The sequence below is a fragment of the Manduca sexta genome, chromosome 21, assembly GCF_014839805.1.
Source record: "Manduca sexta isolate Smith_Timp_Sample1 chromosome 21, JHU_Msex_v1.0, whole genome shotgun sequence".
NCBI lineage: Eukaryota > Metazoa > Arthropoda > Insecta > Lepidoptera > Sphingidae > Manduca > Manduca sexta.
The window spans coordinates 5,388,329-5,403,274 of NC_051135.1; the positions used below are offsets into that span (position 1 = coordinate 5,388,329).

General features: G+C 34.8%; 1 protein-coding gene across 1 annotated transcript; it reads right to left on the reverse strand.

Annotated features, from left to right (window-relative positions):
* Positions 1–2,775: 2,775 nt before the first annotated feature.
* Positions 2,776–3,486, reverse strand: LOC119190086 (ribonuclease H-like). Its single transcript, XM_037441140.1, has one exon. The coding sequence runs from the start codon at positions 3,484–3,486 to the stop codon at positions 2,776–2,778; it is 711 nt and encodes a 236-aa protein (XP_037297037.1).
* Between the last annotated feature and the right edge of the window lie 11,460 nt (positions 3,487–14,946).

Sequence of the window (14,946 nt, forward strand, 5' to 3'; positions counted from 1 at the left end):
ACTATGACATTTGGGTGTACAGAGTGAAATTTAATTGTGTTGCGACCCTTCTGACATCTTATCGATATCGATAGATGCTTTGTCTATCGGTTATGGTAAATTCAAAAACCTGCTAAAATAAACACTTTTCGGTCAGTCAACTACAAACCGTTGCAAATTGTTGTTTTAGATAAAGGCTAAAAAAAAGATATCAAAACCCTGATTTGGTATTCAAGTATCAAAAAAAGTCTGGGTATATAAAAGCACTCGGTAAAAAGCTGTTAAATTACAATAAATTATAGAACTACCGGCGTTCTTCGAGCTAAATTTTGTCCAATTTTCATTTGCTATTTACAGCAGTTTCCATGCCTTCCGAAACGTCATTTACTAAACACAAAAATGGTTTAGCATTTAGATTATTTAATTAAGAAAATGTTAGAAATTTCGGAAGGGACAGAAACCGCTGTAAGTAACAAACAAGAAATCGGCCGGAATTTCTTCTAGGAGAAAGCCAGTACGCCTTCTGTTCTTTTCTGACTTTCTTAGGCATTAAAAGATACACAAGAGGTGGGATTTGACAGAAGCTACTAAAATGAGACAGTAAAATTAAAACACAGTGGTATCATTCATGTCTCATATGTTTGATAACTTATTTCAATGTTAATAAAACTTTGTCGAAATGCTTAGAGCAAACACGGTGCTGTTTTTTCCAATACCAATTGGGACGAGCTATGGCAACGATCCATTTTTGCCTCATAGCATCATCTGTGGGGAATCTGCAATGAAACACATTGTATGAAACACACTATGAAAATAAGATAGTTTCCTCGTCCCCAGCCTTCGCGCACGGTTTCCATGTGGCTTTTACCACTACACCACCGTATATTGAAAGTAAAAGGCAAATTATGCAAAATAGTAAACTACAATATAGTAACATCTATGTTATCGACAGCACAACACTATTGAACACGACTACGTAAATTGGTAAAAATGAAAAATACTTAATAATGACTGGATCGAATGGCCAACAGCAGATTATAATATGACTACAGCATAATAAAGTATAATTAATAACACTTTTTGTACTTATGTACAGGTTTTAAGCAAATATATTAGGTTTTTTGTTTACTCACCGATGGAAGCTGATGATTTCAGTTTAATTTTCTTTACGAGAAGAATGAGATTTACACCCCACAGTAACGCAGGCCATTGCTTGTTCGTAGGGCTATATTTTACTTAAAAAGTACTGTGTATTTATTAAAATTAACAATAAAAATATTGCACAACACGTAGCCACATTTGAAAAGCACGCGCTGAAGTATAACGTAACTAAATTGTGTGGGCGCGTTTGTGACATTATTTTGAGATTGCCAAGTTGGAACATTTGACATTTTATTTGCTTTTTAATTCGGAATCATAAAGATGACCAAAGGTAACCATTTAATTATATTAAGTGTACGCAAGCCGACCTTAGCAACATAATATTTGTCTCGTTCTTTTCAACGGTTTTGGCCTATTTGAAAAAATAGGATAAGTATATGAGAGTAATTTAGATTCCTTCTATGCATGTTCTTGTTCTGAGGCTACAAGTATATTCTTACATGACGTTACATTTTCTCTCGAATCACACCTCCTGCAAGCCGCGTTAAGGAACTTCGTTTAAAAAAAGTAACGACACTTGAAAGGCAATCATATCTAATCGACAAATAAACCGAAAATGAATTGTACAAATATTTTGAATCGTTATTTTTTTCTGCGTCATTTGATGTAGGTTTTGTAGGTCTAAGATAATTTAAATAACATTAGACTATTACTTTATAAAATCAAAAATTGAAGTGATATGAATTTTCATATTAAAATCAAAACTTTAAAGCACTCTACTCAAAAAGTTACTGGTTGTCGCTTAGATACGATTGCCTTTCAAGCATCGGCAACGATTTTGTCCTGCTCACAAAATTGTGATTGTAACTGTAATTCCAGTAACAGCCTGTTATAAATGAGGCTTTACTGCTCAAAAGTGACAACTTATCTTCCTATTTAAATTATTCTCCAAAGCGTTCTTTAGACTCCAGTATAAGAGATATAAAAAAGAAGGAGTGTCAGCTCCGACGCACGATTGACGTTTACTTCTTCATACGTCTCTTATATTAATAAAAGCATTCACAGTCAAAACCGGTTATAATGACATCGAAAGAACCGCCGAATCTGGACGCTATATCCGATAGCCGTTAAAACGATACGTCGCTATAACCGAAGTTGTTATAACCGGTTTCTACTGTATGCATTTCTAATAATGTCTAGTGAATAAAATCTATTACTTATGGTTATGGTTATGGGCTCCTTTTTCCGCACTTAGCCCGTAAAAAAGTCGGGCCATTGTGCGTGACGTGCATGCCAGCTACAAAGCAAGCCAGCCTAACTCCTTCCAGAAGCGCAGGATCCTCCTGGTGTCTCCACAGGCTTCTCGGAGTGACCCCGGCGAATCGAGGATTTTTGCCCGTTGCGCAGCTACTCCTTCACATTCCAGGATGACGTGGTAAGCTGTTTCGTCGGCCAACAGGCATCCCCTACATAGGGGGCTGTCGGTCATACCTAGAACATATAAATGTTTGTTTAGTGGGCAATGTCCAGTAATGGAACCTACGACTATGCGTAGGGATGCCCTGTCCAAAGATAAAAGGCGCTTAGTCAGACGAGAATCCGGGTGTGGCACGGCTTCCCGGGATTGTCTGCATGTACTGATACTCGCCCATTGATCCGCGTGTAGTTAATGTGTTCTGTGACGCAGCCATGTTCTCAGCTGGTAAAAGGGGAGCGCCATGATTGGTTCGGGACCCAGTAAGGTCTGGTACGATTCTCTTTTGCCAGCTCGTCAGCTGCGTCATTTCCTAGAGAGCCACTGTGCCCTTTGATCCACTGTAGGGTAACTGAGTTAGTCTTTCCTATACCCTCCAGTGCTTGGTGGCACTCTAGTATGAGCCCTGATTGAATGGTCTTGCTATCAAGGGCTCGTAATACAGCAGCGCTATCGGTTACAATGCGTATTTTGTGGCCTATAAGGCCCCGCTTTTCCACTGCTTTGGCTGCCTCCGTGATGGCGACACATTCACATTGGTAGATGGAACTGTGTGCGCCTAAGGCCATTGATATCTTGATGTTAATTTCTGGTGAGAACACACCTGCCCCCGATCCTGTCCTGGTCTTAGACCCATCGGTGTATATTCGCAGTTCGTGTGTGCCAGACCAGTCATGCTGTTCTTCGGTCAGCCTTACGGTGTAGTTTTTTCCGAAGATATATTGTTTGGGTACCCTGTCGTTGGGAGCGGCCATCAGTGGTTTGTAGTTGATGGCCTCTACCAGAATTTCGGCGTGGGCACCTATTGCTGTACCCCAGAGCTTGAGTGTCTTTAACCTGACTGCTGCTGAGGCTGCCTCTTGTTGGATAAACAGATCCAGGGGCGGCAGTCCCAACAGGACCTCTAAAGCAGCTGTGGGTGTAGTTTTCATGCAGCCCGTTATAGCTGTACATGCTAATCTCTGATATTGCTGCAGTTTGTTTCTAGCTGTGGATAGTTTGGTTCTGGGCCACCAGACTACAGCTCCATAGGTGGTGATTGGTCGTACCACCGCAGTATATAGCCATCTGGCAATTTTAGGGTGTACGCCCCAAGTTTTGCCGAGAAGTCTTTTACACTGCCAGAATGTGATACAGGCCTTTTCTAGTTTGTGATCCAGATGTTTATTCCATAAGAGTTTATCATCCAAAATGACACCTAGGTATTTCACCTCTTTTGTAAGAGATAACGTAGTGCCTTGTAATTTAGGTAAGCGAAAATTTTCTGTAGTTCGCTTTCTTGTCAACAATACGAGTTCGGTTTTCGATGGGTTTGCCGTTAGTCCTTGTTCTAGGCACCATCGTTCGACGATTTTGAGGGCCCCTTGCATGAGGTCGCATAGGACGCCTACGAATTCTTGAAAAATCTATTACTTATATCAGTATCATTCTGATTGACAGAATATAAACTCAACGTGAAAGGTGTGCAGAAAAATGTAGGGCTTTTCAGTTAACGCTTGTATTTTATAATTAATTTTACTCCACATTGTATTTTTATACCTGGTGCCTCATATAAAAGTTGATTATTTTGGAGTAAACTATAAAAACAATTTGTATCGTACACTAAACTTATTGTTTTAACAATTATCAGCAGTGATCAGTTGCAAACAAAGTAATGTCCCTTCACATTCTACATGTAAGAATATCCGAACGCAAATGAAGTGAAGGGTACGGAAGAGCCGAATGCCGATGAGCTTATTATTATTATAAAGACTAGGCAGTATGGTCGTAAGACTATAGCCTGTCCTATAAGGACGAATTATAAAAAAAAAAATTATTATTATTATAAAGTATGTGAGTTGGTAAAATAAATTGATTAATAATTAATTTAATTATAATTAAAGATAATAGTTAAAAAAAATATAATTACCAATACATTTAGATTTACTAATAAAAAACAGCCATGAAAAACGCGTGTCGCTTATAAGGCGGCGCCCCCGATAAAACTGCGCTAGCCGTACCTATTTTTTGAAGCAATCCATTGAAAATTTATAATACACATTAAAAAAAAATACATCGTATTTCGCGAAAACATTGTCTTTGATTGGATTTTTTTTTAAATGTCGACATTTTTTCCTTAATTTTATAATGAAAATACTTAAGTAACACTAACATTTTTATTCCTCCATTACTCCTAAAGTACACATTATATTTATTTGCAACGAACCCTATTAGATAGACATCATTTTGGTTGTCCAATAAATTAAAAAAAATATCACATTTTTTTTTAAACAGTTATCCGTCAATCCATAATGCCGTCCGAAATTGTGTGCCGTAAATGTATGGAATGAATGCTCAAGGCTATTTGCTCTAGGGAGCGTCTTAATCATTAAAAGAAATCAGTAAAACAGTTGAAGTTACGTTAAATTGCGCACTGCACAGTGCACGTATTGTAATTTATAATTTATCTATAACAGGGTTATTTATTTAGGTACTTACCTCATTACCAACTTTCAGTAATTGTATAATTAGACATAAAATCCTGTGAAAACTGCGGTCTGATTGACATAGAGTATAGAATGGGCCATATGTGTAACAATACACTGGGATTAAAAAACTGATAAAGTACTGGATTCGATGCCCAGGCTTGGTTATCAAAATTTTTTGTTAGTTTATTGATTTCAAAGGAAGATTACGTTTGAATGTAGAAATAACCCTACGAACGATAGTTTTACTACTGTCACCCTTTAGTAGATGCAGATTTCAGGTAGAAAGTATGATTCACTTAAAATAATTCTCAAAATTAACGAATGAAAATAGAAAAATAATTGATGTGTTCTTATTGGTACCGTCGCGTCGTCTTCGTTCGAGAGGTGCTAGATTCAATGCTCTATGACAATGACTTAGTTAAGGTCCCTCCTCGAGAAAATTGCCTGCATAAATTTGTTCCTAACCTTGGTTGCGTCCGAGCTACGGGTGGGAATATACGAAGATTTACGATTAATCTCTTGAAGAAAATATTAATTACTAAATTATAAATTGAAATGATCTATACTTTAGCAGAAGATGCATGTAATCAACAAAATGTAAAAATAAATCGTAACCATTTAAAGTACGTCGAGATACCAAAATAAGATGGTTCTGTCCTTACAAAGTGTAAAATTGCAGAGCAAAAAAATTATTCCACATCGTAGGATGCAAGAACTCTGAGCACTAACACTGTCCATTTATCTTATACGTGTAATAAAATGAATTCCTTGTTTCTATAATATAATGGAAAATAGCAAAACATTGTACATAGTGAATTCTGTTTAGGTAAGCAATATAAATGCAAAATAAACCTTGTTGGCATATTCTTTTTGCACTTAATTGTTTAGTCCGGTTCAATTCTTTTATTTTTAAATCTGGTTGACTGGCTATGAAAAGATAATACGTTATTAATTTTGATGAAAAAAAATATTAAATGTAAATAAATATTATTTTGTGTTCAGAAATGTAGTTTTGAATACTGCATACGAGCAATAATAATACCTAAATAAAGGCACTCGACGCATACAGCCTTTAGTAGGCTTACTTCGTTGCCACGTTTATGCGTCGACAGGTGTGGCGGCGCTACCGTCGTTCGCTTCGTTCATCGCCGCCCCCACTCTCGAAGGCGTCTGTCCAATTGAGTTCGCCGCTCTCTTTGCTGTTGGACGGGTGTTTGTCAGTTAGACTCGGTGAATCCGCGAACTTTTTGCGGTCTGTGAATGTGACAGATTTATCGTGTTTATAATAAAAGCTATATTTTTGTGCGTACGTGACGATTGTTGGATAAATCGTGGTGTTAACCCGTGTACTGTGAGTGTGTTGTGGTCACAGGTGTCGCATTCCGGGAAGGACGCTAGCCAGCCTCCGTACCCCGTATAAAAGCAGGTGGTCCGCTAGATATCCTTTTTGTAAGTAAATACAATACATTTATTTTGATTTCGATTCGGTTTCGTATGCCGTTAATGGATTATAACGATATTTATATGTGTAAACTTTATATTATGTTATCTAAAGATAACATAATATAAAGTTTACACATGTAGGGTTAATAAAAAGCGAACAACGAATTTATCTGCCATTCTTATCAGGCTGCTACCTACTTGTAGAGTTCAGTAAACTGTTGTTTTTAAAAACTTAAGTAGATACCTACCTACCTATAAAAATACGTTTACGACTGTTTTTATAGAGCGTGTTTTCCGCGTATAAACTTTTTTATAAGACGCTTTTTTTGTGTTTGATATTTACCTACATAACTATTGTGAAGTAAAAATTAGCATGTTAACGCGTAACTTAGTCTATCCATAATAGTAGATATCTTCCTGTATACTTAATTCAAATAATACAGTAGGTACTTACCTACAGTCTTCTGAAGAAGAGTTTCTGAAGTTCTGAAGGAGTATTAAAATCGCTCATAATGATTTCTTATGTTTACGCGAATGTCAGACGTCGAAATAAAACTATTTTTCGGACTTTGTCGCGGTTTTTTTCATTATAATTTTCTCCCGATGTTTCGAAGACTGCAACCTTCCTGGTTACGAGACGGACGAGGTGTTTGTCATCCGAAAATTCGAAGTTACAATATCTACCTACATTTTACTATTAAACGATTTCAAAATAAACCTAAATACTACGCTTGGCGTATTTGAGAAAATGATTGCGCTATTTGGTCAATGCAACATCGACTGTACAAAAAGAACGCAAAGTCGATATTGCTTTACACAAAAGGTCACATATTTTGACGAATACGCAGTGTATTGTGTAGTGCCAGCATAAAAAGGCGTTACAAAGATCTGCTGTTGAGAGACTCGAACTATTTAAGGCCGTTACTGCTGCTGTGTGCTAACATTCTGTGCAGGTACCTACCTGGTACTAGTAGATATTAGGTACCTACCCAGTATTGTAACACTTATTACTACCATCACGCCTGTACGGCCGATGGACGATTGTATAGGCAGAGGTGTTTATAATGCGTCCACGGTTCGCTGAGCTTATCTCCATCTTTTTAAGTAGGTTTAATAGGCAGGCATATCGGACACAAGGTTTAATTCGTAGCTTCAAAATCGATGAAGTTTTAAATATTCTAATTCTTCCATTTGAGATCTAATTTAGGATCTTATGAGCTTTACTGCATAACAATGCTACTAATATTAAAATAAACAAATTTTCCGGATTCTATCGCGGCTTTTTGTTTTTTATTTTTCTCCCGACGTTTCGAAGACTTTGCAGCCTTCATGGTCACGGGGGGGACTGATGAATGACTGATGATGACCATGAAGGCTGCAAAGTCTCCGAAACGTCGGGAGAAAAATAAAAAACAAAAAACCGCGATAGAATCCGGAAAATTAGTTTATTTTAATGTCTAACATTCGCGTAAACGTAAGAAATCATAATGCTACTAATATGCATACATCGCGAGGCGTCAAGCATATTCAATATGATTACTTACTGAAAATCTTTTTACAGCTGACAAAGGTACATGCTTTTGCCTGCATTCAATGCTGTTTTTATCTAAAGACAGTAAACAGACAAACGCGTGCGTATCGTAAAGTTAATACTTTCATGGCATAAAAAAAAACAAAAAAAAACTCAACAATATTTTCTTATGTATTGTAAATTAATTAATAACTATGTATGGTTTATATCTATATGTTTAAACCTTGTCTCCTGTAACTATATGTTTAAAACAGATTGTAAAACGAGATAGGTAGGGTTTTAATTTCGATAGATGACTTTGTAGTCGCATTGGCAAAAAAATCTGACTAATCAACTAACTTGTTGAGGTTAATTTTTGGCACAAGAGACCTGGATTTAAAAGAAGGAAAAGGTTTTTATCGTTTTCATGGATTTCAAAGGAACATAATAAGCATTATTATATATTCTTATCATTAACATTACCTTTCGAATATTGATTCAATTTTTCAAATCGAATACAGTTCAATGGGAATGGCGGAAACAAATATAATTGCGTGGTAAAATTGAAGCATTTTTATCGTCAAAAAGATTTTAATAAAAACTATTGAGATTATGTTAGCTTATTATTAAGACTGACGAATGTCTTTACAGTGCCATGTCCGTATTTCTGTCACTCTTTCTATAAATAATAATAATATCAGCCCTGTATCATATACTTGCCCACTGCTGAGCACGGGCCTCCTCTACTACTGAGAGGGATTAGGCCTTAGTCCACCACGCTGGCCTAGTGCGGATTGGTAGACTTCACACACCTTCGAAATTCCTATAGAGAACTTCTCAGATGTGCAGGTTTCCTCACGATGTTTTCCTTCACCGTTAAAGCGAACGATAAATTCACAAAGAATACACACATGATTTTAGAAAAGTCAGAGGTGTGTGCCCTTGGATTTGAACTTGCGGACATTCGTCTTGGCAGTCCGTTCCACACCCAACTAGGCTATCGCCGCTTTCTATAAAACCTATCACGATTTCATTTAAAACATATTATTAAACACAATAGAAAATTCGAGGCTATAAAAATTGTCGAAACAATCTGAAATTTTTTCCTCTACCAAAAACTTGAGATGTCACCACGGCAAAACCTCTGACGTTGTAATCGCCGCAAATGCTTTTTGTGAATATTTGGTTTATAACATTTTGCGTGTAACGTACCGTGTGACGAATCAACACAATTTGGTCGTTCAAGTGGAAAATTTCTCAAAACAAGTATGCAAGATTTGAGGACTTTATAAAGTTTTTGTGGATTTGGCAGGTCTCTTTGGTCATGGAACTTTGAGTTGGTCAAAAAAATTGATTTTCGTAAGACATCTTTTTATGACGTTTGAAACGCGTTGTCTATTTATAAATATTTCAACTGTGTAACAGTGTTCCGGCAATAGTTTCTTATAAAATTACAATGTTAATAATAGTGTTTAGAAAACATGTGCAATAAAAAAACCTTGTACATTATGAATACATAGTATAACATGAACATTGTAACAACATAAAGATTGTTTCTTACAAACGACTTCAACGGCATCGTAAGTTTACGTCACATCTTATCTTAAATCTAACATTGATTAATTTTTAAAATTTTCGACGATTATAGATAATATTTTTAAATTTAAAATGCTTGTAACGTAAAGTATATTATAATGCATGTTTATAAAATATTATATGAAACTAGATTTTGTTCGCGGTGTCGCCCACGTGGAAGATTTTTTCTGGGATAAAAGGTAATCTATGTACTTCATAGGGTCTCAAACTGTCGCCATTGCCATTAAATTAATTCCACATTCGTTCGATAGTTTTTGAGTTTATCGCGTTAATACAGACGCGGCGGGGGACTATATTTATCATATGTAAGTATAAATAATGTCCAGTTTCCACATTAACTGTATGTCAATATTTTCTAATAATGAATGCAGAAATCACCTATTATTTAAATGTGTCATATTAGACTTGACCAATAGCTACAAAACGGAAAATACAAATACTTATTTCGACAAAAACTCGTATTGAAGAATCATTAATATAAAAACATCAGCTCAATTAGCGCTATTGTTTTTTTATATCAGAATCAGATGTAAAAACTTCAAGACTTACAATCAATCAAGTAGACACGTATAAGTTTTGTTAAGGAATATAATATTATAATAGCTCGTATGCCCTCGCGCCAGTTACTTACCCTTCAAAACAAGTTTTGATTGACAATGTGGGTGATAATGTCATATCCGGTGTATCATAATCAACAGATTGTTGGTGTTTTAGTGTACTAGTTAGATAGGTAATTGTTGAATACGAAAAAACCCGACCATATTGTTACTTTATTTCCCTGGCATATTGCTTTGTGTTTTGTCTTTTCATAATTAAGTAGTGAAAGTATGGGAAAAGTTTGGGTAGTTATGACGCAGAACTTTTATCATATCTTCAAGAAATTAGGGTGGAATAATATTCTGTATGCCAATTACTATTGTGTTAAACGCGACGCGGTGCGTTACGTACTTGTTACGTATTGTCAAATAACGTGTGGAATAGAGAATAAGGCCCCTGGTCTCCAATAGTAAGTATATTTCCACACTGTTAACTACAAACGCGACAGTACTAAACAATGAGCTAGAATATCGTAAAGTTATCCCTGTTCAATATCTATTGTTAAGATACGTAGATACAGCTGCAATGTTGACCTAAAGTCCTAGTTTCATCGTCTGTAGCACAGTTCGATTTCATTTTACAATTTATTTCGTGAACCTGCTTGTTTACTCACTATGATCACGACTAACGATGCGAGCGTACGTGAGGTTGAGATATTTTTGACTACCAGATTTTGTAGAAATTACCTTTTCGTAATATAATCTCATCGAAACTAAACAAATTTTCGGGTTTTGTCGCGGTTATTTGTATTTAAATAAGTATTATAATAGTTAAATGTATGTAGGTATTGTAACTGACTTTTCGGATGATCTACACCTCAGTCTACCTCGTGGCCATGAGGTTTGCACTCTTCGAAACAGAAGAATATTAAAATACAAAAAAGCCGCGATAAAACTAGTTTTCTTTTGGTGCCTTACATTTATGTAAAAACAAGAAATTATTATGCAAAATTGTAATAAGTAATGGTAATGAAGGATTGAGGTTAAGTCCAGGCGATTTAAAAAAAAAATCATACACCTAATTTAGTTCTTAACTTTGATGAAATGCTCATCTGGTAAGCGCTACTTCTACCAATAAACAGGAAGACTGCAAAGTGTTTGAAAGGACAGGAGAATATAATAATATAAATAACCACGATAAAATCCGATAGTTTCATTACAAAACCTTTTCTATTTTTAATATTAAATAAAACGAAAGCAATAGAACTTGTGTATACTATTAAATATTATTAAAAACACCACTTAATTAGTCAGGAATACTATGTCAATAATTTTGCCTTTAGAGTTACCTATTACAAAATCCAGAAAAAATGCTAGTCTCTTTTTGTCCTCGGTGCGGTCATGCGCTTCAACATTAGACACGCATCAGATAAGAAAACTGGTGGCAAAAATTGCGTTTTAGTACTTAGCGTCAACATTACAGCCTTGCCTGTTAAATGGAAGCCATTGTTATGTCATTTGCAAAAGTGTTTCCATAACTCTTATTAGTGTAGTATGTTTTATCATCAATCTGTTTAGGAAGCAAACTGTTATAATTAAATAATGGAAGTACATGATTGATTAAAAGTTGTTGCTTATGCTTACACCAGAAGTGACTAACTGTAGTCTGAATATGTTTTCATAAGTTACGTATTGAATTAATTATAAAAAAAAATACTTTTTTTTTAATATCTACATTGAATTTTAATAACAAATGGCAGAGAAGTATGTACATTTAACTTATAATGTTATTTATTAATCTATTTATTATAATATCACGTTGCATTAATATGTTTCCAATAAATAATAATAACCCAGGATTTTGTGTTCGCAAATCAATTTGCCCATTGCAGATTGCATCAAAACCTCAAGCTGACCTTTAAAGCGATGATTTGCAACCTTTACAATTTAATACCTAAATTCAAATCCTTGACTATAAGGTTCATATTCGATTGACGAAAAGCGTGTTCATCATCACACTTTATATTTAATAGGGGACCGAGAAATATTTCAAAAGGAATTTTCGTTATGACATTCAAACTTTTTGTTTGCCTTTATAGGTAGACTAAAAGCAAAAACTAATAAAGTCATGAGTATTTGAAGAATTGTTATGTGTAAGACGATAAAGATACACTACACACAAACACATACATTTAAAGGAAATGTATTTTAAAGTCCATTTTATCATTTGTGATTAAGGAAAACTGTGAAGTTAAAATACAATAGATACTATATTTGTTTAAAGTATTTTTCCCGGGATAAAAGTTCTACACATCCAAATTCTGTAAAAAAATCGGCTTATCCACGGCTTGGTTTATCTGCCTATTCAATTTGATAAAAAATGTTCTTATTTCTAAAAATCATCCAATTATTTGTTTTATAAAATTAGGATTACCACAATAAACTCATGTCGACATATAAGTAGTACGTATTGCAACGTTTTTTGTAACAACGTGTTAGTAATGAAAGGCGTAAGACTGACTATTTATTAAAAGATTCACAACCACCCGCAGTTATACAATGTACGATACATAATTAGTACAATGAAATCAATTACGCTAAGTCCGTCAAAAGATATTTACTGACATAAGATTTATGGCGGCTTTAGTTACGTAAAACAGCGTCTAATATAAACAAATTAATATTTTAATGTCTGAAGTTAATAAAATCATAACAATAAAGGCGAAGAAATCAGTTATTACATACCTTTTCAGGATTTGATTCCATTACGGCTCGGATGCGTGTATTATGTAGTAATAACCCGTGATTTGTCCTATACTAGAGATGTGTTATAAAGGATAAGATTTTAGCTTATGACTCAGGATAATGACTCAGTCTGTTAATATTTTATATTATTTATTAGATTATAATGGAAGTAAAATGATGAACAATAGGCATAGACAGGAAATTTTAAAACTCCAGGAAGCAAGTTTAACATGTGTATGTTTTTATTGTTGACTGAATAATAGACGAATTATGTAATTTATTCAGTATTATTTGTTTGTGGGAGAGTTTGGCTGCGTTGGATTAGATACTCCAAAGATATCGGATCGTTGCATCCACTAGCTCTTGATTTAATAAATAAGTAACAGTAACAATTATAATCTGAACATTAAACAATTTTAATTAGATAACTGCTGCAGAATTAATGGTCGTTTCGCAGAACATGTTCCGTCAAGTAACATGTTTGAATAGCAGATTTATGGTCTTCTCAAAGCAAACATCGCGAAATGTTGCAATCGCATTGTCTAATCTTAGTTTAGAGTGATCAAACCTGTTAGAGAATGCAACTGCGACTGGAATAATGGAAGGACTTCGTTTGTGAAGGTAACGGTCCGCTGTGACAAATTGGATAATTAAACCGACACGTGCGGTTTGAGGATAACAGTTGTGAGAAAGGAATCTTAGGCGTAATGAACTTGATGACGTAATGGAATACGAGATTTCGCTGTGGTTGATGGACTTTTTTTCTATATAAAAGATGAATGGTATACAGGAAATTATTTGCATTAGGATATGTCCTTTTCATTTTCGACTTTCGTTAATTGTAAAGGCTATTTGTCAGTAAGGAAACATGTCGCAGGTCACGGAACCGCGTTTAGAACTGAAATCATGATTAAGCCATTTAAAATTACAAATGCTACCTCATTAAGTAACAATCTCTCATAATCATAGAAACATTCTTGATTAATAGAAATCAATTGTGAAAACGCTAATCCAATATACTTTGAATAATCGAATACTGCGAAACTCAACAAGACACGACTTCTGATATCCATTGTGAACTATAAATTTAACAAAGAACATGCTGTTTGCTTTGCTGGGAGCGGCTTACCTTTACTGAGGTCGGTTAATGTTAATATCTATGAACTGTATTATTATTAACTGTATTATTGCATTTAAGGCTAAAGACTTTTCGAAATGTAATGTCACTACAGCACTCCTTTAATAAATACTTCTTTGATGTAGACAGGCTCAAAATACGTAACTGCGTCTGATTTTTTTTTCTCAGAACTTTACCTGTACCTAAGTTTCACATAAGGATATTTGCGAGCGCTTTAACGCTATACAGAAATTATTTGACGTCAACTAGCTCCAGGGAATATCTCAGCTGTCTAGAAACTGAATAAATACATTGCACCGAAGATTGGTTCATTTCATTGCAATAATTTTGAAAAGAAATAAATATAATTTATATTAAATATTAATTCTTTCAAGATAAAGGAAGAATGGCAGTAGCAATTTGTAGTAGTTTGGGTTATTTTGGGAGGGATTTGAAAGTAAGCTTCGAAACATATCAATAGATATAACTTGTTTCATTTCCTGCTTACATCAGTTTTGACGGCAATGTAATCACGCTGTTAATATGTAAACCATATTATTAGAACTTATATATAGTGTGTCATACACGTGAATTGGTGTATGATTTAAAAAAAAAAAACATTATCTTGACGGACAGAGTCGTTAATCGTTAGCGAGTTTTCTAATTATCTAATTTTGAAATGTGTATTCGTGTAAGTCTATTCATATTTAATTCTGGTATTTCTTTTATTGTATTTAAGGCCTGGGCCCTTATTCTGTATGGTAGTGTAAACGCGTAACGCGGCCGTGTCATATTATCTTCGAGAAATGTGCGTGGAATGGTATTCTGTAAGCCAAATTTCTATAGTCCTAAACATGATGCATTGTGTTACGTGCTTGTTACGCACTGTTAAAATAACGTGAGGGATAGAGAATAAGGCCCCTGACAGATTTGATTAAAACAATTTTGAGCTCATTGATGTGCTAAAAATCGTATTG

Excerpts from the sequence above, each read along its gene's own strand:
- LOC119190086 (XM_037441140.1), bottom strand. The coding sequence starts at position 3,486 with ATGAAAACTACACCCACAGCTGCTTTAGAGGTCCTGTTGGGACTGCCG.